This window comes from Artemia sp. Qi Xiang Cuo, chromosome 10 (genome assembly GCF_049724085.1).
Source record: "Artemia sp. Qi Xiang Cuo chromosome 10, ASM4972408v1, whole genome shotgun sequence".
NCBI lineage: Eukaryota > Metazoa > Arthropoda > Branchiopoda > Anostraca > Artemiidae > Artemia > Artemia sp. Qi Xiang Cuo.
This window is the reverse complement of record NC_142803.1, coordinates 76,774,731-76,798,841: the sequence shown is the minus strand read 5'-3', so window position 1 is coordinate 76,798,841 and position 24,111 is coordinate 76,774,731. Positions and strand designations below refer to the sequence as shown.

General features: G+C 35.4%; 1 protein-coding gene across 1 annotated transcript; it reads right to left on the bottom strand.

The window, feature by feature from the left end:
• Positions 1-739: 739 nt before the first annotated feature.
• On the bottom strand, positions 740-23,749 carry LOC148948190 (uncharacterized). Its single transcript, XM_089096128.1, is given in 3 exon segments — positions 740-986; positions 3,973-4,132; positions 22,405-23,749. Coding segments are annotated over 3 exon segments (1,752 nt in total).
• Positions 23,750-24,111: the final 362 nt, after the last annotated feature.

The following is a 24,111-nucleotide window of genomic DNA, read 5'->3' as shown; positions in this document are numbered from 1 at the left end:
TAAATAATATATACACCAAGGGCGTAATCTACAAACCTTGCCCTGAGAGCTGGGGGATTTTTATCGTCAAAGACATAATTTCTGGACCTTTCAAATACGTTGAACAGAATAGCTTACTCAAAATTTTAATTGGAAGTGCTTAGGGAAATGATGGGTGTGTGTGTGGGGGGAAAGGGGGGGGGGTTCATTAGCCCTCTGATAGCTTTCAAATAATAAAAAGGTTACCAGTACTCTCAATTTCCATTCGAATAAGCCCTTTTGAAAGTTTTTACGACAACACTTTCTATAAAAGCCTTATAAGCCCCACGGAAATGATTTACAACCCTTATCCTGAAGGCTGTGGGCCGTAGGGGGGGAATTGTAATCCTCAAAGACATAATTTCCAGTCCTATTAACTACATCGAAAAAAAGAGATGGATAAAAATGTTGATCGGAAATGTTTGAGAAAATGATGGCCGTGGAGGGGGGACATTCACCCTTTGATCACTTTCAACTATTAAAAAAAAAACAGCCCTCTCAATTTCTTATTGAATGATCCCATTTTGAAGTTTCTACGACAAGGTTTTCTATAAAAACTTTATGTGCCCCCAGGACATAGCTTACAACTTTTGCCCTGGGGGCTGTGGGGGAGGGGTTTTCATCCTCAAAGACATTATTTCTGGACCTTTTAACTGCGTTGAACAAAATGTTACTTACTTACTTACTTAATCCTTATGTCGGGTTGTTGTTTAGAGCCTCGTTAGCCTTCTTCACGTGGGGCAGTCTGCAGCAAGGGCCTCTGTATGAGACAGCGAAATTCAAGGTTGTTCCAGGATATTCCCAATGCTAACACTCCACTAGAACTTGGATCTTCCTCATGGACACTTGCAGCCACGACTAGTTGCTTCAAAGTCGTAAAGAATCCCAGCCAGAGTTTTGGTGGGCAGTCATAAAATATATCGAAACCAACGAAGTGTCCACTCGGGAACCAAGTGTGACAAGGGTGACTGGAAAGTCATACTACGTAGGCGGTTGTTGCTGACAAAGTCAGTCCATCTGATTCCCTCAAGTATTCGAAGCCCCTTAGATTGAATAGGGTTGAGACGGTGCTATACAGCTGCAGTTGTGGGCAAAGTTTCATCTCTGTATAGCAGGAGCGATTAGAGTGACCATCCAAGGATCTTCATTTTGGTGTATCATTTGATCATTGGCTTCTTCCAAATTTGGCTCAATCGAGCAAAGACGGCAGAGGCCTTGGTTGAATGGGCAGCAGCTTTAAGGTTGATGCAGCCATCCGATCATATAATGGAACCAAGATAAGTGAAGCGTGATAACCTGGATTTTTATGTCCCCTCCTCCTTTTTGCAAACGAAAAAATCAATATGCAAACAAAAGCCAAGTTTACAAAGTTGGGCCGACCCAGCTGTTACCAATAAGATTCCACACTCGAAAACTCCATTGTTTAGGAAGTGCTACGGTTACAATTCCTTTCTTATTAAATACCCCTCGTTAAATACCTCCTTATCCGAAACACAGCAATATGTCCCAGGTATCTTCTCCTCGAAAGACACCCCTCCAACCCAGAAATTTACTCACGACCAATCAAGTCACCATCGCACACATTACTGCATCCAAAACGTCCCACAATCCCCTTTTACTCATATCCCTTTCAGTCGCAAGCCCCTTTGCATACCCAATGCACCCAAAATGTTGTTGACTGGCTCAGGTCTCCATCCGTCATTTACTAAAGTAAATCCGAGCCATAGGTACCCAACCAATGGCACTCTGGTTCGACAGTTCATACATGTAAAACTTATCCGTTAATAAATAGTCTGCCCCAAAAATTCCCAGCACCATCCCACAGTCAAAATTTAAAACCAACCCCAAGAATTACTTAAACTCAACGACAGTCACGTTTTCCCAGTGGATTTAAATATCCAAAACTATTAAACACTAACGCCGAAAGCATTAATTTTGACAAACTTAATGAACTCAATGTGCTATCAGAATTAAGTCAAATTGACTTTATAGCTGTTATAGAAGAACAATCTCATGACCAAAGTTCTCTTCGTTTGTCAGATTATTCAGAATTTATTAAGCTTGGTCCTTTGATCACTAACTTGGAAAAAAAGGAGGTGGTGTCATGTTTTTTTACTAGATGAAATCCTTTCCCAAAAATTATTCCTGTTCCTAATTTATCTGAGCACAGTAAGATCCTTTGACTAAGCATTAGAACCAAAGTACTCCCCCGTCCCTAAAATATTGCAATCACTGCCTTCTTTTACTCGCCACCCCAAAATATCGCTGCAAGACGCAATTTTCTCCAGTAGTTACAGACCAGCTCTGACTTCGTTAACTCTAAGTACCCAAATGCATGACTTTTTCTGGTTGGTGACGCCTGACTTCAACCTACCTGAATCCCCGGAAGTTACAGCAAATAATCTTAACCAGTTCCTTGCTTCCATCGGCCAGGGCCTTCCATCATATTCTTATCAATTACCTGCTGATGTTCTCCCACCTGTTTTCCCCTCCATATTTCCGTCTGAGATCAAAAGACGAATTCGCAAACTATGAAAAACAAGTGTCTACCCTTTAGATATCCTGTTTCCTCTTATTAGTACTTTCAGTGACTTTCTCTCAAAGTCTTTGTCAGTTATTTTCAATGAGATTGTTTGGTCTGGCAAATATCCACAAATTTGAAAACAGGGTTTCATAACCCCCTTGAAAAAGAAAGACAGAAAACCTTGTTTTGAAGTTGCTAGTTCTATTTCACTCACTCCTATTTCTCTAAGCTATATGACGGATTTCTCGCAGATTGGCTAAAGGAGAAAATCCTACCTCTTACTGACCTGAGACAATTTTGGAGCATCAAATCCACCTCTACTTCCCATTACCTTATTTTTCTTATTGACTCATTTGGGAAAATTCTTGAAAAACCTAATTGCTGGCTAAATTTAATTTCCATTGACCTTAAAAAAGTATTTGACCTTGTTAACCACAATAGTTTAGTTGAGAAACTTGTAACGGATTTCAATATTAATAATTTCCTGGTTGCCTCCTTTTTATCAAATAGACCAAAGGCAGTCAAATATCAGAATCATAATTCCAGTCCCCTCCCTGTACATAATGAAGTACCCCAAGGTACTCTCCTAGTTCTCCTCCTTTTTTCTGTCATGATAAATAGCACGGCTAACCAATGTCCTAACAGATTAAAATTTGTGGATAACCTAACGGTGGTTGAAACCTGCTACCAAATCTGAGTAAGTAGCCCTATGAGTATTCTCAGTGATATGGCAGATGACGCGGCGAAGTTGGACATGAGATTAAACCCCTCTAAGTCTACAATAATGCTAATTCGTTTCCTTAAAACCTCACTCCTATCCCCCCCGATATTTACGTGTCTTTGGGCAGACGGAACTCGTTCGCAATCTCAAGGATTTTTCTTAGAGAGAGTATCTGTTCTATCATTGATCGGCTAGGCATAAAACCAGTATTCTCTACTCTACGCTTTCGTCGGAGGTGAGCAAAACATCGCAGCAAAAAAACCATAGAAAAAAGCTTGCCTGGTACAGAGAGAAACATTATCCCTCTATAGTTCATGCAATCTCTCCTACAAACTTTTAGATTCCCAAGTGGTTTGAATACTCCCATACGCGAGAGTTTTGGCATTTTCTTTGTGTCTTGTATTGCATTGAGCATCACTTGGAGCTATAAAAGGATAGTGCCACCGTCGTTTTTAAGCAGATCCACCGAGATTCCACAGATGCCAGAAGTTTTGCGGTTTTTCAAATCGTTCACAAAATTTTTAATTTATAACACAGAGCTTGATTTTAAAAAAAACTACCAACAGCTTAATGTCAACATTAACGAGGTTATTATAAATTAAAGCATGGGAAATGACAGGAGTAACTACAGATAGAGAGAGAGGGGACGTATTAAGCAGAGATGATAAGTGTTCGTTCACCATGAAAGCTTGGACACTAAAAAGCTCACTTTGAAACCTTTGGCATGCCGTTCACAGGTTGTAAGTTTTCTTTTTGTTGAGCACACTCAGCTACGAGCTCAGGTAAGTGTTTGTACACAGCTCCAACGTCCTTCCTTGTTGCAACTTCTTGTAGCTCATCAGCTTTGGCGTCAACGAAAGACTTGAGATCTATATGTGTCGGTTTATTTTCAACGCAATTCAGATGTCAATATGTCTTCATATCCCCAGCAGTCTAACCAGCCTTCGTATTGTAATAACATCCACCGCCTCCTGTGAAAACCAGGTCTTTTTACCTAAACTTGGAAGCAAAGGTTTTTTATATATGCGTTGGTGGCTTTAGTTTCACACGACTACCATATGGCTTCAACATCCGAAAGTTCGGACAGCTTTCCAAAAAGATTTTGAATCTCAAGTGCGCACCACTCTTTGATCGCAGAAGTATCAAGACTGCGGAGATTTAGCGTTGTAACGCGCTTGTTAACCTCCTGAATTTTCAACTTAAGATGAATTGTTGTACCTACAAGTCAGTGATCAGTTTATAAAAGTAACTATATCTGAGAATAAAAGCTATTACTGTTGGTTTAAATATTCTAATTTTATTTCGAAGCCCAAATCGGTTGTTTCTCATAGTGTTAATAATTACAGAGTGACAGCATTTTCTTCGGATTACAGGTTTACTGGGTGCAACTTATAGTTTCCAAATAAATAAAACAAGATTTATAAGGATTTATTGGAGCTTGAGTAATTTCACGTCTTTAGCCTAATGGAGTCATTCTAAATAAACAAAGTTTAGAATTAATTGGTAACTTCTCATAATTGGTACCAGCAGAATTTCCACCCCCACTCTCTCCCACTAATTGAGATGCTACGGTTGTTTCTAAAAATATTGCTTTATAGGATTTTCTTAGACTGGCATCAAAATTAACTGCATCGTAATAACTTGAGATAAGAGGAGAGCAGCCTCTTAAATCCAGGCAAATTTCATAGGATCTGAATAGTTAGCAACTAGACTTCATAAAAACAAACAAAAGGCTCGCCTCAGTTTTTTCCACATTGACTTCCTCTTCAAACAAGATTCACGAGCAATGCATAAAATTTAAAAGCCAATTTTAGACACAAATCTTTTATTCTTTTAGGTCTTCGTGACAAAAAAAACCCCAGAGGATCCTTTCAAACAGCTCAGAATGCTGATTTTGGTCAATATTCTAGGGGGGACAAGGATACCCTAAAGTAGGGGTTCCCAACCTTTTTTTTTACTCTAGAGCACATTCTAAAATATCGGTAGGGTGGCGGGCATCACCTATTTTAAATCAACAAACTCCTTCCATAACTTGTTATTTTCCCATAATTTATTTTCTTATAGTCATAATGTATTAATAAACAATAAACAAAATGTTTCAAAATAAAAAAATTATTTGGCATTTTTTTCAAATTGCATACACAGAGAGAAATGTATTTACAAGATGTAAAGAAAGTAAACAAAACACCAATTCAAAGAAAACATTTAAATAAAAAATATAATAAAGTCAATTTGATCTATGGCATTTCGTTTTATTGGCCAAAGCTTCATAATTAAAAGTGTATGGCAATAATCCAGTTAGCAGACAATCATAAAGATGCTCATCGGTGAGTTGAGATCTATATCTTAATTTTATTATGTTCATGCTTGAAAACAATGATTTGCATAAATATGTTGTACCAAAAATATTTCAATTTTAAATGCTTCTTTATCTTAACAATTAGAACTTTTCTCTATTCAGTACATTCCAAAAGTCCTCTAATATTAACGATTTTAGCAAAATATCATTCTTAAGGTCCAAAATTTCTAACTCTAGTTCTTCTGTCTTACCTTGAATAAAATCTGCAATACATGCAGCTATTTCTATAACATTTATCTGACAAGTAAAAGAACTGATACAGAAGGGAACTATTGGTTCAATTTGTTTAAACTGCTAAAATCTCTCTCGAAACTGTTTTTTTTAACTCTTGAAGATGCTTAATAAATAGTGTCCCATCAGTTTATTGTCACCTAGCATTTTCTTCGGGTGTGGGACATGCATGAGAGAATTTATCTGCAGATATGATATCAACAAATCCAATTTAGCTTTGAATGACTCTACAGTAGTTATCATTTCAGCTATGCTTTTGTCTTTACCCTACAATTCCAAGTTTAAAGAATTAAATTTTTCCATGATGTCTGTGAGAAATCCCAAATCAGTCATACAGCCAGAGTCAGCTAGTTCATCATAATATTCCTTTCTATTGTTTATAAATATTTTTATTTCTTCAATTAAACTCAGAAATCTTGTAAGAACCTTTCCTTGGCTGAGCCAACTTCAGGATGCAACATAAGATCACGTTCTTTATCTTCAGTATCTTCCAACAGGTCCTGGAAAAGTCAGTGTTGCAAAGGAGCTTTAATAGAATTGATTATTTTTGTAACTATTTTCATGACGTTTTCAAATGGCATAATTTTATAACACAGAGCTTCTTGGTGGATAATACAATGGTAGGACAAGAAGTTTGAAAATGAATCATCCTTCATGCAGAGGGTAATAAATCCTATGTTTTTACCCATCATTGCTGTTGCCCCATCAGTGGTTATTGCAGACAGCGTGTGCAAAGACATTGACTAGACATATGTTTTATTATCACACAACAAACAAACACATTTATTTTTCAAATTAATAAAACAGCATTATTCCTCCCAGTCAGTGTTAAAATTTTAAGTTTGTTGTTTTTTATTTGGTCCACTCATTTTGGCGTTAAAATAAATAATAATTGAAGTACTATATAATATCAATTTTATAGCACAAGTCTGTTCTGCATTATATGCATAATTATATTATAGAAAGAACTGTAACTATCTCATTAACGAAATAGTTGATTCAAGATCATGGCTTATGAATACAATAAATAACGCACCTAGCTTTTAGTCAGTTAATTCTTTTTTTTATAGAAAGCTCCTAATCCGTGTTTTGTCTGACGAACAAGTCTCTTATCTTACTTTGTCAACCCGAACAGGGCTGCACCGCAACGATTACAATGACAATAACGGGATTCCAGGCGGGGAATTCCTTTTGCACATCGCTCCATGTACACACAGAAAACCCGAAGTGAGCCAATGATCATCGAAGTAATGAAAGTAATCTGCCATGTGAATTAGCGCCTTCGGCGTTTATTAGATGAGTTTGTGGCGTTCCTTCCATTCGTTCATTTCGGGTTTTCTGCCTGCACAGAGGGTGATGTGCAAATGGCACTAGACTTTCAAGGCTAGCGTAAATAGTGCAGTATGGCTTGCCGCTAGATAAGTTAGGACATGTATCGAATGTATTTAATAAACCTAGGCAGTAAAAAAAAACTCTAACCATTGAATAAAAATAAATCTTTTTTTAAAATAATATTTATGAAAAAAAAATATTTTCATGTTAAACAGAGAGAGGCAGGCACAAACAAATCATTCCACAGGTGCCAGGGCACCCGCGGGAACAGGGTTGGGAACCTCTGCCCTCGAGCATCTCCAGTAAAGGAACTTGCAACAGTAAGTATCGGTTAAATCAGCTTTTGGACTGTTCACCAAACAAATGACAACTGACATTAAACAAATAACAGATAACAACAGCTCATTTAATGCTTTTTTCAGTACATAAGAGCCCTCTTACAGAGCAAATTTATCGGTATAAGTTCAGAACATATAACTTCTAAGGTTTTGTCATTTGGGTTCCTCCTCCAATGCCAATTAAATCAAATATGGGTTCTAGTTTGAATCTAGTCTTGAGGGCAGCACCAACACAAATAGTCGGAAAAAGAGACAAGTCTTTAAGTTTTTTAAAATTCCAGTTACCTTGATCAAGGGTTGTGAGTTACCGTAACTTCAATCATTTTCAGGCCCTCTCCCTTTCAAATAAATCTTATGGTCTACTTAGGCAAGTAAACAAAATCGTAATTCATCAATTCTGAAAATTTTAAACTAATTCAGAAAGTAAAATTTTTAACACAGGTTAATCTCAGAACGCATTGAAATATTGTATAGTAGATAATAATTTTTTTTATTTTTCAATAAACAAAACATTTCTCAGGAACTGAAAAATATATTTTCCCAGCAATTCAAAAACGAAACTTTTGGGTCTTTTCGAAGATTATATACTGACAAAACAATGCTTTTAGGGAGACACATAATTCTGCCCAATACAAAACAAAATGGTATACATGTGGCAGAAATTTATCTTAGGGTTCTTTTATTTTCTTCTTTTAATCGAAACCAAAGTAATTCAGTGATTATCATTTATAACGAAGAAAAGAGACACATGAGCCACAAATCTGTTATTGAAAATTGATCCATGGTTCCCAATTCTTTGGCCTTGATTATTTTCATCCTTTTTGGAACTAAATTAAACAATTGACAACTAAGTAAATCTTACTTTCTGGTTTAAGCTTTTGGCTGCTTAAAAATGCAAATTATTATGCATTTTAGTTTTGAAAAATATAAACTTCTGTTTCTTTTGAGATTATTTTTAGGAAAATAGGGATTTGCCTTTTTCGGCTCGTATGGCTCCACATTGGTCATTGGATGAAAAGAGAAGCTTAGCTTGCCCGAAAAAATACAGAAAACTATATAAATATCCAAAGTGCAAATTTAAATGTGAGAGTTATCAAACGTGGAAAAGCTTTAATTCTTCATCAGGTTTTCATTTTTAAATAAATATCTATATTCTTCCAAAAGTCTTGTTGCAGTTTATGCACCAAGAGGCTTTTTATAGAATATGTTTTTAGATACTAGTTCAGCGCTGACATAAATGAAAATACCCTTTTGCAAAAGTCACATTTAAATGTTGTCAGGTGTATAAACTTTTGAGCGTGTTCAAATAGTCCAGCCACAGTAAAACTTTCCTGCATAAATAATCTTTTAAACAGTTTCTGACCTGTGTAACATCTATGGATACCATTCAAAAACCTTGATGTAAACGAACATTTCTTACAATCAGTACACTGGTAACTATCGAAAAAGTTCGTGTTACTTAAGAAACTAAAATTACTAAATAAAGTATACACATACAACAACATCGAAAAAAACTAATTTGATGTAATAATTGGATATGAGAATAAATAACAGGAACCACTGAGTACACAACAATCTTCCTATACCTCTTTATACACTTTTTAATTCCAAGAAAATCACTTAATTCAGAAAAGTTTCTTCTACACACATCACACAGGAAAAAGTTTCTCACCTGTAGGTAATCTTTGATATGTACTCAAACCGTATTTGATATGTAATGGCAAACTTGCAAAAAACACTCCTTAAATATATAACAGGTGACAGTCTACTCACTCATATGCCCTCTTCTGTGTATGGTCAAATTTCTTGCTCAAAAAAAAGGTTTGATATTACATTTACACAGTTTCTCAGCCGTATGCATTCTTTGATGGGTGTTTAAATTTTGTGCTAAAGAAAAGGTTTTGTCACAAACAGTACACTTAAACGGTTTCTCACACGTCTGCACTTTTTTTGGGTGTTCAAATGTCCTGCTTGAGAAAAGCTTTTATCACAAACGTCACACTTAAGCGGCTTCTCACCCGTGTGTATTCTTTGGTGTCAGTTCAAATCACCCATTATAGAAAAGGCCATGTCACATATTTCACACTTATGTCTTTTTATTTCTATTAATTGTTTGTTCTCTTTGCAATTTTTATACCTTTTTACTTTGAAGGCAACTTTTCAAACCGGTTCTCTACTATTCTAAGCTCTTACCTTCTGATTCTGGTGCACATGAAATTAAGAAACTGCTTGTGGATGGATTCTTTCAAATAACTAGAGACGTATTTTCCTGTAAGTGAATTTCAGACACGTGTGGTGAAAAGTTACCTAAAAGTTAAAAAGTATATAGACTAAACCAACTAACACAAAAAATTAAAATTCTTAACACCGAAAACAAAGACAACTCTTTCAAAATATTTTGAAATTCTTATATTAGTATAATATTAAATCATTTAAAATTAAATCATTTTAATAGACAATCAAAAACAAAATAACAAATTGCGGAGATTTTGGTCGCACATAGTGGCACTGCCCTCAGCAATTGAGCTCTTTTAAATAGTTTGAAAAAATTCTTTGCAACAAACAGTCAGGCTGGAGTACCTTGCAAGTAGATTTCTTTGCTGTACTATACTTTTTTTTATAGAGATATACACTTATATCAGGTTCAAAATTTCTATCGCACTGTAAAGAATAAATACATTGTTCTAGTTCACTATTAAGCGCCTATAAGCGAATTGTTCAATAAAACACTATTTAGTCTGTGACTGATAAATGTTCACAGGCGACTGATCACTGGCGATTGAAAGCGGAACTTTTAAGAGTTCATCATCGTGTATTTATTTACATGCAAAAAACACATTTAATTTGTATATAATTTCACTAGGTTCTGATTTTTTAATTCGATTTTTTTTTTCATCGTTTTTGACTCTGTATGAAAAGGGGTCATCGCTCTTAGTAAATAATACTTTCGTTTATTTAACCCAGTTAGAATCTCTATGTTCTTAACTCTTAATTTTTAAAACAAAATAAAACAACCAACTAGAAAACTCCGAGACAAAAAACTCCATGAATGTCACAAACCCCCTAATTTTCCTAAAGACAAAAAAAACGGTTGACTCCATCTCCACAATATGAATTCAGTACTTTCATTTGAATCCAATGTTTCAGTGAATTACTGATCTACACTAACAAATTATGGTTGGGAATTCAGATAATATCAGCCAATTTCTTGCTTCTTTTGATTCTAAGATTCTTTTTCTTGTCATTGTTTTTAAATACTTATTAAATTTATTTGTCCCTCTTATACAAACTAGACTTTCGTTTTTTTAATCCGATGTGAATCGGTATGTTCTCATGGCTATATATTAAAAACAACAGACAAAAGAACTAAAAAACCTAAACAAACTTAAAAGAAAACAACTCTCTGTGAAGAAAAATATATTTTTACTTCATATGCAAAAAATTAATTAAGTATTTTTGTTTGAATCTAGTTTTTTCATTAAACTGATATTATAAGCTAAGAATTTACCTAGGAATCAAATTAATGGACAAATTTATTTCTTTGTCTCTCGATTTGAAAAGAAATATACAATATATATATGGTCTACAAAATTTAAACAGTTTTATAGTTTTTAAGGCTTATTATCAAGCCTTACGGAAATAACAAAACCTGCAAAACTACTTCTAAGCGAAAATTTAAAAATAATCATAAAAGACACCGAAAGCGGTTTGGCAAACACCTGTAAATTTGAAAAAGATAAAACTAACGGTCCATCTTAAGGTTAAGTCTCTTTGTCCTGTTTTTAGTCAATAAAAAATATCCAATACATTTCAATCAACAAAAATACAATGTTTCCGATATACGTTCATTGTTAGAACATTTGGGTTGCAATTCCTGGGTTTTGTCTTCAAATTTACATGATCCTGAAATGCTCGGTATATTTAAGGAGCATCTTCACGTTTTGGTGACAAAGGATGGTTCGGAAAATGAAAGGATTTGTCAAGCTCACATGGTAAAGCGAATTCAAATTTTAAAACAAATTCTAAATTAAACAGATACATAAAAATTTTAACAGTAAAGATTACTAAACAAATGCAACTGCCTATTCTTTTTAGTTACGTGTAAAAATGTAAATTTACAGATATTATATAAATACATAAAATTAAATATATACATTCATTCAACAAAATTAATTAACATAGAACAAACAAAAACCTGAAATTCTATTAAAAAAAAGTACATAACATAGAACTGAAAGCTTGATAAGTATAAATTTAGGATATTTTGGCCAATAAAAAAAATTGATAAAATATATAAGCAAAAAATAAAGATTCTACAACTTAACAGTCAAAAAGAATCCCAACCAATCAATTGGAGGGTTTCTGCATTAGTTGCAGAACTATTACTAACTACTAACAACTCAACGCAGCATCAAGCCGCCTGAGGCCAACACAGCTACGCACGCTCCTCCTCCACCCCGATCTATTCAAAGCCTCCCTTTATACACCCACCCACGAACTTCCCAGTTCCTTTAAATCTTTCTTTATGACGTCCTCCCACCCCAGACGGGGACGACCTGCTTTCTGTTTAGCCCTAGATGGTTGGTCGAAAAGAACAATCTTCGGCAATCTGTCATCCTTCATCCGCAAAACGTGCCCTAACCACCTATACCTTTCTTTCATTATAGTCCTAAAGAGCGGTATTGAACCACATTTTTCGTATTGCCTATTGTTTGAAATACGGTCAGTCAGCCGGGTACCCAGAACAATCCTTAAGCAATTTTTTTGGAAAACATCTAGCAAATCTTCATCCGCTTTTAGGAGCGTCCACGCTTCAGAGCCATATTTGACCACTGTCATCACTGTAGCTTCTAATATTCTAATCTTGGTTTGCAGACTTATCTTCCTATTCTTCCAGAATTTTTTTTAACTGTGAAAAAACACCCTGAGCCTTGACTATTCTATTTTTAACGTCTTCACTGCTCCCACCATCTTTACTAATAATACTACCAAGGTAAATGAAACTGCCCACTTATTTCTAGCCTCAGTGACTTAGTCTTCCTAACATTAATTTTCAAACCAATTCTAGAACCTTGAACTCGCAAAACCTCTAAAACGTCATTCATTTTGCTCACACTTTCATCTAGGATGCTTAAATCATCAGCATAATCCAAGTCCAGAAGATTTTTTCCTCCCCATTTGATTGTGTGGTCTCCCATTGCCCTTCCTGTGCTCCTTAAAATAAAGTCCATCAAAATAATCCACATAAAGGGGGATAGAACACAACCCTGGTTAACTCCTGATTTATTACAAAACCAGCTGCTAACCTCATTTCCTTCCTGAACAGCAGCAGTGTTATTCTCGTACATGGCACTAATCGCTTTAATGTATTTGTCTGGTATACCATACAAGGATAAAACCTTTACCAAAGCTCTTGAAAACCAAAGCTCTTGGACCAAAGGTGTTTGAAAACTCAGGCACTTCTCAATTATCAGCCTAAGAGTGAAAATTTGGTCGACACATCCTCTACCTTTTCTAAAACCGCACTGCTCTTCTCTTAAAACTTTGTCTACGGCATCTCTCAGTCTAAAAAATATCATATTACTAAGTAATTTACTACCTACAGAAACCAGACTAATGCCTCGATGATTACCACACTCACTTTTATCACCTTTCTTATAAAGTGGCTTAATTAATGTTTTCCTAAAATCGTTAGGTACTTCCCCTTTTTCAAAAATCATATTCATAATCTTCAGTAACTTATTTCTAACCTCAGAGCCACCATATTTAAGAAACTCATTTACCACCCTATCAGCACCTGGAGCCTTATTATTCTTTAATCCTGTTAGTAATTTTGCTAATCCCCCCTCATAAAACAAATCTTCCTTCACATCCAAGGTATCACAAAAGTTTTTCATTTTCCTCTATATTTTTTCCTGCAACTCTATCACGGTTAAGAAAATTCTCAAAATGTTCGGCCCATCTCTCTTTAGTTTTTTCCTTATCGCTAATTGCAACCCCATTCCTATCTTTAACTGGGCCAAGTCCCGATTGACTACTCCCTCTCAATTTGTTAACGTGCCAGTACATTATTTGACTATTATGTCGTGTAGCTGCATCTTCCAGATCCTCGGCAATTTTATCCATGGTCTCCACTTCACACCTCTTTAGCTCATATTTTAATGCGTTTTCCACTTTCTTTACATTTCTTTTGTTTTCAAACGATCTATCACTCAGATAATTCTTGCACAAGTCTTTTCTCCTTTCTATTAAACATAAAGCCTTTTCACTAATATTCTTAGCTGCAGTACTAGCTTTCTTCCCTAATACACCTTCAGCAATTTCAAAAATTATTTTTCTAAAATTATTCCAACCATCTTCCACATTATCAAATTTAAAACTCTGAAGTTTAGTATTCAACTGTTCCTGGAAAGTTTCTCTCACATTCTCATCCTTGAGCCTACCAACATCATAACTTCCCGGGAGGTAGTTACTCTTCCGATATTTAAGCTTTAAATTAACCCTTGACACTACTAGATGGTGATCTTTACTTTTAACATCAATAACAACACTCCTAAACACTCTAATATCTCGTATTGATCCTTCCATCCTTCAGTTTATTATACCATAATCAATAAGGTTTGTGGTCTTACCATCGCGTGAAAACAATGTTAACTTATGAGCCATTTTATGACCAAACACCGTATTGGTTATAACTAGATTGTTATACCTACAAAATTGCAAAAGTCTGTATCTATTACTATTTTCTTTTCCTACACCAAATTTACCTCGGCTGGCATACAATCTATCCCTATTTTTACCAACCTGGGCGTTGAAATCTCCGAGTAATAACATCATATTTCTACCTGGGACCCTGTCTATTTGCTCCTGTAACTGTAAGTAAAATTCATCTGAGTCACTAGTATCTCTGTCAGTCGGTTCTACGGGGGCATATACTACTATAGCTGATACCCTGAACTTTCTAGTCATGAAATGAGCAATTAGTATTCTATTATTAATACAATCGCAGCCTAATCAAGACTTAGAAGCTTCCTTATTCATAATGAGCCCTATTCCTTGTCTATGTGCCCCATCCTTCCTGTCTGAGTAAACAAATTCTATATCACCTAATATCATGCTTCCTACCCCTGGAATATGAATTTCTGAATTTTCTAATAAATCCAGTTCGAATCGTCTGAATTCGTCGGTCAAAATTTCGATACGATAGTCATTTTTTAATGTCGTTACATTCCAAGTTCCAATTTTCATGTTTTTTAAATCATTGAAATAATTTTTTGTCTCGGGAAAAGCAATGATCCCGGATACCAGTGCAGGACAGGGATCACATATCTTCTCAAGTCTACACAGATGTTTTTAAGCCGGCTTATAACCGGACAGCAAAAAGTCCCTGGGACCTCCATGAATGGAGGCTTTGTGCAGTCCTGGGCCCATATTGGTCACAACATGGTGTTCAGCACTTGGCGATGCTCTTCTATCAACAAGAGTCGAAACCCTGCACAGACAGTCTCAAGCCTATTACCTCCGAATCATTATATATTCATGCTTACAAATATTATGCTACTACGGGGAGGCAACCCATAATAGATAAATTAGCTAGGATGAGGTTTTTCAGCCCAAAGACGCACGTCAAAACATTCCAAGCCCAGAAAAATTGTCCATCAGTCAGAATCCCGTGCGAATGTTGTGTCGTTTACTTGGCTATAATTTCCTCAAGGGACGGCACTCCTCAAGTGGGAATAGAGTTGACCGCAAGGTCCCCAGTCTTGCAGCTACCCCGAAAAGGTCGAGGCAGCCCTTTGCAGAGGCCGTTGTCCATAGATCTGGATCTAGGATAGAGGATCCTCCCGCAATGGTGTTCTGCATCACCACGCAATTTAACCCATTACTGGGAGAAGGTTTGCAACTCATTGGACTTGTGGAAAAATCATTGGGCCCTTTTGACCGTACATTTGCGGGGCCTTTTTCCCCCTCCGCCTGTATATATAAACCTGGGCGAAGGTGCCCCAGTTTCTATTATGGACCACAGAGACAAGGTCCCCCCTTGGTCCGTGCCTCCTATGGAGGTACCCTACATATCTGGAAAGCGTTCCCCTATCGCCACCTCGGGACATGCTGAATGGCCTGGGGGAGGCCAATCATTTTAAGGCTAACTTAAAATGATAAGAAATTGACTTCAAAATGAACTATATAAAAAAAACTATAAATAATGTGTAATAATAGTATATTACATATATCGGAATATTACACTATATTATAATTGTATTATATTGTAATGCTACATTATATATAACTTATAAAATAAGGTATAAGACATCTATACTAAAACATAGAACATAAGCAATTTACAGAGCTCCTTACCAACATAAACATGGACAGCAATGAAAAGGCTGATGGTAAATTCAGGTTTTGCAAAACGTGAACATCCAAAACATTTAGCACAGTATATTCTACACTACTGGTTATAAGCAATGGAAGGACCTAAGTGTTGTTAATTCAATGCATATATTGTAAATATATATTACAGATATACCACGTTTTCATGTTGTAATTTTAGCCCTAGATCCATTCCTAAAAGTTTTGTTTGCCTAGATTTATTTTGTTTGGGCTCTACAAGCACTGCTTTGCTTGTACTCTTTTACTGGGCATAACACATTCATGCCTGAAATTTCTTTACAGATTAATTTAATTTGACTACAAAGCTGGTCTGTATTCCAACCTATTATCAGGGTATATTATCTATATATAGCACCATTAAATTTGATGTAAACACTGAAATATACCAAAAATTGCATAAAAAATATATAATTATTAAATATATTAATCAAACACAAATAACTAATTTAATATCTTAAAATGTTTCCCCTTAACCCCTCCTCTACTGTGCAGTTGAGGATATGAAATTAGATTTTTACTTCGTACTTAAAACCTTCTCACAGTAATAGCTGAAAAGCCAAACAAAAGACAATCTGTAACCCTTCAATGCCCTAGATCTCCTTCCCAACACAAATAAAGTCAGATAAAAATTGATAGACAGTCATTCTAATCAATACAGTAGAAAGGCCCATAAATGCAAAGGAAGCCAACATTATATGACGAAAATGTATCATTTAAGTACCAGGTAAAAACTATAAGTAAAATACTGTCGTGGAACTTAGAGATTATCCGTAAATTAAAACATGATTTTCCTTCATATGTTTTCAGACAGAAAAAGCAACCAGCTGGAGCAAAATTTTTTAGTTTTTACTGGTTTTTAATTTAACAATGGAATACGAGAAAGACAATCATCAGGATTGCCCCCTTGGGGGCAGCCTAGTGAAAAACGAAAACAGACACATAACAACCAAAAAGCTAAACGCAATTTAATTTAATACTTGAATCTGATACCTTTGCATCCTTCAACATTCCTAGGGCACAAGTGATTGGAGAATTATGACTTATTAATTATATTATATTATATATATATTATATTATACTATATATATTTTATTATATTATATTATACTTAATATAGTTACTTCCAATGCATTCCCCATAAGAAGACATCTGCTCATGAGCAACAAGAAAAAGGTGAATTTTTTGCGTGAATATTTAAGACCAATGCCAACCCGTACCCAATGGCTTTGGGTGGACATAGGCTCGAGCCTTATATGGGATAGAGATCCGGAAGATTTGTCCTAGGAGGAGGAAGTGGCCAAAACAAGCCAATTAAACATCTTTAGCCCACTACTTTTGACTTTTCCAGGAATACATATAAGTGAAGGGAAGAGGGATGCAGGTATTTTCAGGAGGTAAGGGGGTCATTAATAGTCACCCAAAATTTAACAGCTGAATTCAACTAACTTTATTCCTCTCTTACACGCCTTATAACTTGATAGTCCATTCTGAAGCCCCAGGAATACCCCTGCTTTGATAGTAATATATCGTTCATTATACCTGCACAGGGAAAAGATTAACAGAAAAATTCTCTACAGGGTGATTACTTGACTCACCAAAATTAAAAATAAAGGAGAAAAAAAGAAAAAATTGTTTTCTAGTGTAAAGTAGGTTTTCTTTTATGCTGTAATAGGAGTTTTAAATGTATAGAATAACTTGGTCTCCCAGGGCATAACTTACAATGTCTGCCCCCAGGCCCTGGGGGGTTGTGACGACACCTGAGTTTAGTTATCTGACTTTTGAGAAATTTTTAACTTAATGCCTATCTCAAGATTTTTTTAGATGCATTTGGGGAAAAATGGACATGGGAAACTAGTTGCCCTCCAATCTCCTTTGACTCGAAAAAACGTAACTAAAACTTTCAATTTCCAATCAAATGCCAGCTGTCTCTTAATTTTTTACGAGCATCCTTTCAATGAGAACCATATATTCCCCTAGGGTATTACTTACAAAACCTGCCCTTAGGACCTGGGAGGCTGTTCTGACCCCCAAGTTTTCATTATATGGTCTTTGAACTATTTTGAAAAAAGCTATCTCAAAGTTCTTATCGGATAGGTTTGAGGAAAAAGGGCGTGGTGGAAGGGGGGGGGGCTAGATGTCCTCCAATCTTTTTTGACAATTAAAAAGTGAACTACAACTTTCAGTTTCCAATCAAATGATCCATCTTTGAAGTTCATACAAGCATCGCTTCCATAAGACCCATATATGCCCCCGGGGCATAACTTACGACGCCTGCCCAGGGCCCTGGTGGGCTGTGTCAACGCCGGAATTTTCGTTATATGATCTTTTAACTATTTTTAACAAAATAGCTATTTTAAAATTTTTATTGAATGCATTTTGAAAAAAAGGATTTTGGGAGACCTTGTTACCCTCCAATATATTTTGACGCTTAAAAAGTGAACTAGAGCTATCAATTTACAATCAAATGAGCCCTCTCTGAAGTTTATCCGAACATTCCTTCCATAAGAACCATATATGCCCCCAGGGCATAACTTATAACCTCTAATGGGGGGGTTTTTCTTATAAGATTCAAAGGCTGAACTTGGTTAGTTAAAACCAATTCTATGGGGGGTTTCTCTTAAAAAATATGGTTGTGGGGGTTTCTTTTAAAAGTATAATTGTACTTATATCTCCTGATGTTTCCTAATGCGGAGATTCCAGTTAATTAATTCAATGGGGGAATATCCACGCCCTTGGCTGACGGTTCGCGTGTGGCCTTCCTGAGTGGAGGCGGGGTTTCTAGAGTGGGGAGCTTAATCTAGGAGTACATGTAGGGAGCTTATATTAACGGCTATACTGAGTCAAAATCAGACTGATAAGTTTCAGTTTCCCTTAGGAGCGAGTGGAGCCATAAGGACTAACAAACACGAGAAATATTAACATAGAGAGAATAAAATAAGAAAGTAATGTATTTATTGTTACTCACATAGTTGTCACAGAGCTTCGGTATATCAGTACACTTGTAGTAAAAGACACTAATACAAGATTATCATCTGGGATAATGCGACACAAAAGTTAATTCACAGATAATAAGTTTCCTCAAAAGTCTATCAGAAATTCATAGCAGTCTCGGGTAAGATTGAAAAAGACTGCTACAAGACTCAAACAAAACTGAAAAAAGACTGGCGCAAAAACTGCTAAGTTCTAGCTATCTACTTTTCCCAATTTCGCCGGAGGTTACGTTCGGGCGTTACTAACAAGTATATTTTACAGTCCCTATTGGCTGCACTATTTGTCCTACATCACTATTGGGCAGTGCTGTACCAATCAGCTATTTGATTTTAAGTAGATTTTGATACGATTTATTACTCTCTAAGACTTCACTTTGGAATTTTTTTTAGCTGAACAAAGTTTGTACTCTATAATTAAAGCAAGCTACAAAGTCTTACATTGTATTTCAAGAAAATGTTTTTAAAGCTTTACCTTATAATTATAGCGGAATATTTAATTTTACTTTTGTATCTCGAGAAAATGTTTTTAAAGCTTATACCTTTTAATTATAGCGGAATATTTAGTTTTATTTCTTATCTCAAGAGACCATCTGTCGATCGTTTGGAATTTCCATCTCAAGATTTAGATTACATGGTTGTTGCATATCAAGTAAAATTGGTTATTCTGCATATTTATTGCTGTTATCTTCTTTTGTGGGAACGATTTTTTTCGTAGTTACAATTGTAACACAATGTTTCGCTACTTTTTAAATTTGACAATTAATTGTTACTTAAATTGTTTGGGTTTATGTTCTTGGCATTTTTACTTGGAAAATTTCGGAGTCTTGGAAATTGATCCCATTACATATCATCATTCCCATTTTTAACGATGTCCTAATTGTTGTTTTAAGCTACTCTCTCTGTACTTTCAAATTTTGATTTTTTTTTTTTTAATAACTTGTATTATTGCTAATTAATTTAATTTGTTATGATATGGAAAAATTTATATATTTATTTACTATTTTCGATTGCTCTATTAGGCTATATATATGACAAAGTTAATTTAAGTTCCATCACCCACTCACTCTATTTGGCGAAAGAGCCAAAGAGTCACTATTGACTAACATATAAGATTATATGATTAAATCATAATTATTATTCCTCCACCTAATATTAAAATTCCTCCACCTGATATGATTATCTTATCTCAGTAAATTGTACATATTTGCCCCTCTTTTTTTTTTTTTTACGCTTGACTATACTTCTACCTGACGTTATATAGGTACGATTATATTATTATTCCTTCACCTAATATTAGAATTCCTTCACCTGATGTGCTAATACTTATACATGGCTTCAATTAGTTAAGTTCCGCTTTTTTAATTACTTCATTATTTAACGTGGTACATATTCGCTACTTCTAATGCTATTTATACTTCCACCTGACATTATATTGGTACGATAGTTATTTGACATCAAAAACATCTAACTACATCTAAAACATCTAACAATAATACACTGATATGTATGAATTAAAAATAGTTTGGAGGAGAAAAAAAAATTCACACGTTAACATTCTTAACTTAATGTTTGATGGCAACACTGGGATAAGGTAGCTTGCACTGATTTTCATCTGTTTTATGATAAGTTTAACAATATTCATAAAGTTACTAGTTCGATACATAAGACTTCACACTTACTTCATCATTCTACGTGTCTATAATACTCACATACGTTATCACTCTTACTTTGGGCTTCCATTCGATTAATTACTAGGTTGGCTAATTGTTTATGGTTTGTCTTCTTGGTGTTTCGCTTTTTGTCACTTGTTGCTTGGGATGAGGGTTTGCATTGTTCATAAGTATGACTATTGCATAAAATTGTCCGTGCATGGTTGGTCTTGTGAAATACGCGGGTTTGATCTCACAGGGATGTTGGAATGTCTATTGGGTACATATTCCTTGGGGAATTGATTACATGAAATGGGTATCTTGATCGCTGGCTTGGTAGTTCTTCTTGGACACTTTTTTTTTTGGGAAAATCTAATACTCGTACAGTCTGTGTTTCCCGTAAATTGCTCACATTTAGTCCATATCTTGGACTATGGGCTGTGTTACAACATTTAACGTTAACTATGGCAGGATCAAAACTTGATCTTATGTCCTTGGCTCGACGCATTGTCTTTGACTTCTGGTTAAATGATACACAATTATTGAGGGCTTAATATGGAGATTAAAACAATAATAACTGGTTGGTTCTCTTCTTTGAACACTTCGTTTTGGGAAAAATTTAAGCACGTACAGTTTATATTTCCCATTAAATTGATTATGTTTGGTTCTTCTTCTCATAGAGGATGGTTTGGTTTTGCGACATCTAATAATGATTGGATAGAGTCAAAACTTTAGACCTTTGATGGTTAACATATTGTCTCTAATATGGGGCTTAAGATATATAGTCTTTGTGGGTCTGACTCTAGGGTTACTCTTGGTGTTTCAAACATTAAATCTTAAGGCCGCTGCCGTCTAAGGATAGTGATCGACGGTCTCTACGTAGTTTTACGACGTTGCGGTCGAGGTGGTTCTATAGGTAATTATTAATTCAGATATATACGTATATGTGGGGTTCTTGGTTTGCCAATATTGTTTGAGATAATGTTACCTGGTACTAGGCTTGGGTGACTTGGAATGTCATCAGAATATTTTCTTCAGGGACTTTCTTGGTGAGTAGTTATCGGTGGTTGACGAATGATGAGAGTAGATGCTACTGGGTTGTATCCGTGTTGCTTGCTGGTAAACCAATAATTAATTTGCACTGTTTACTCTGCTTCCTAGAATATAAATATCTGTGCAGAATCATATGCTCTTTACAATTACACAAGTTACAAAACATACAGTAATACTATACAACTTACATAATACCATGCGGGGACTATTTTATAAATAATAGTCGTGATTAGACGTATGAATAATATCAATTTTAGTATGGGTACGATTAAACTCGACGATAGAGCAATTAAGGGCAACTCTCGTGCTTTTACATGTATGTTGCAGCAATCACTAGATTACTGTGATATAAGCAAAGTTATTATAGGACAAATGATTATGTTTACAAAAAATAACACTACAAGATTTTCAAGATTTGGTGACTATATGTATACATGTACACATGTGCATTTGGCACATGTTCTATATTCAATGCATTTTAAATGTTATTCAACACTCATCTACCTTAGCATTTAATTTCCTATTCTGCCACTACTTGCGAGATGGATTACATGGTTTTTATTAGAGGTCTCGATTTACTATAAATTTTTCAAATCTTTACTGTTTATGCGCGTCCACGCTGCCCAAGAAATATATCTTTGCAGCTGCATGGGCTTGCACAAAAAAATCAAGTGAGAATTTGGGAATGGACATGGCACGAATGAGGACCTCTACTCTCATTCGCTCGATTATGTCCTCCCTTATTTTTTTCTTAAGGGTTATCAGGGAGTTCTGAGTTTAGGTTTTGCATCTCACTCGGCTCGATGTGATCTGACTTTGCTTTTTTTCTACATGTCATTCTCAACACTCTTCCGTAATTTAGGTTTAATAGCATTCTTACAGTTAGAGAGATCATGAACACGAGTCCTACCGTTAGGAGGATATTCCACCAAAAATTTGTTGAGAATAGTCCATATCTACTTTCTACATATGTCAATCTTTGGTTTTCATTGGTGAAGAGGGGAATCTGAGAGTCTAAGGCTTCTCTTATTTTTGTTAGTGGTAAGGTTCCTTTGACATTCTCCATTTTTGACCATATTCTGGTTTTTACTTCTTCATTTTCAATGTTAGGAATTGTATATGATAAATTCACTGCTTTAAAATTGACCACTTTGGGGCTTATTATATTCGTGCTGGTGGTTATCAGAGGTGTTTGTACTGTGGCTTCTTTAGTTACCAGTCAGCATCCTTGCTTTATGGTTATCGTACCTACATCTTGTAGTAGTAATTCGGTTCTGTAGCTTGGATCGATTCTTTCTGTGTTATTATAACAAGAGATAGTCCCGACTGTTTCTATTGGAACAGAAAATAGCCATAGATCATTTCTAAGATGAATAAATATTTCTCGTTTAGTACTACCTATTAGTGCTTCGCATGAATTTGGAATTTCCTCTTGTTGAGTCTCTTTTAAGAATATATCCAACATACATGATCCGGGTTTTACATTATAAATGGGCAGTGTTAGTTGACATACTAGGTTTTTGAATGCTACACATTCCTTGAGGTCCTGTGGATTTGCTAAGGCATATTTCCTCCTATCTTGATCGACTAGCAGGAAATCCGCTTCGGGGGTAATAGTCATGAACGAATTAGTTCTACCTATGTTGGCTGGAAACGTAGAAATCTTATATAAGTCATATATTGATTGTTGATTTATTAACGGGATTGTTATTACTGCAAATAATTGTTCATTTATTTCTGTGATGTGAACCTTCAGCTTGGTGTAATAGTGGAATACGTTTGCTACTTCCGGTTCTGTTGGTAGATGTAGTCCGAACGTTAAATGCGTTTTTATTTCCTCCAAGATACTTTTTAGGTTCGAAGGATCCACTAGGTCATACGACAAGGTTCCTCCGGTAAGGGCAAATAATGCAAATTCAAATTTGCTAACATCAGTTACCAGGTTAAGTAAAGACATTGTCACTATGTCCAGTGATACCATGGTGATGCTTGAATCGGTAATCACACGATCTACTTCATTTTTTAAATAATTCATTATGTTTACTGTCTTTGATATTTTCTTCGAGATTGCCTCAATTTTGTCTCTTTGGTAATTGGCTATATTGGCTTGTATTTTTTGGACATGTAAGGTCACGTTCATGGCGTTATTTAGTTTTCCTACGTTTTCCCTTAGGATATTTAGGTCTTCTTCAGTCGAAAGCCCAAACAAGCATGAGGCTAATTCTCCCACGATAGGTATTAGACCATATTATCTGCTGTGTTTGTTTATTAGAAAAAATTACTTAAAGATTACCCTTTTACTTTCTTTTAATTTTAGTATTTATGTATTTAAAAATAAGTACTATGCTTGCAGTAGCTGCATCTAAGAGACTAGAAAGGACTGTTGTCTTGATACTTTTAGGGCGTTTTTCTCGTTTAGTCCAGGTAATGATTCGATATTTTCCTTTGCTGACTCATCGGCCATTGATAATCTAGCACACGTACGTTTACCGTCTATTGTTT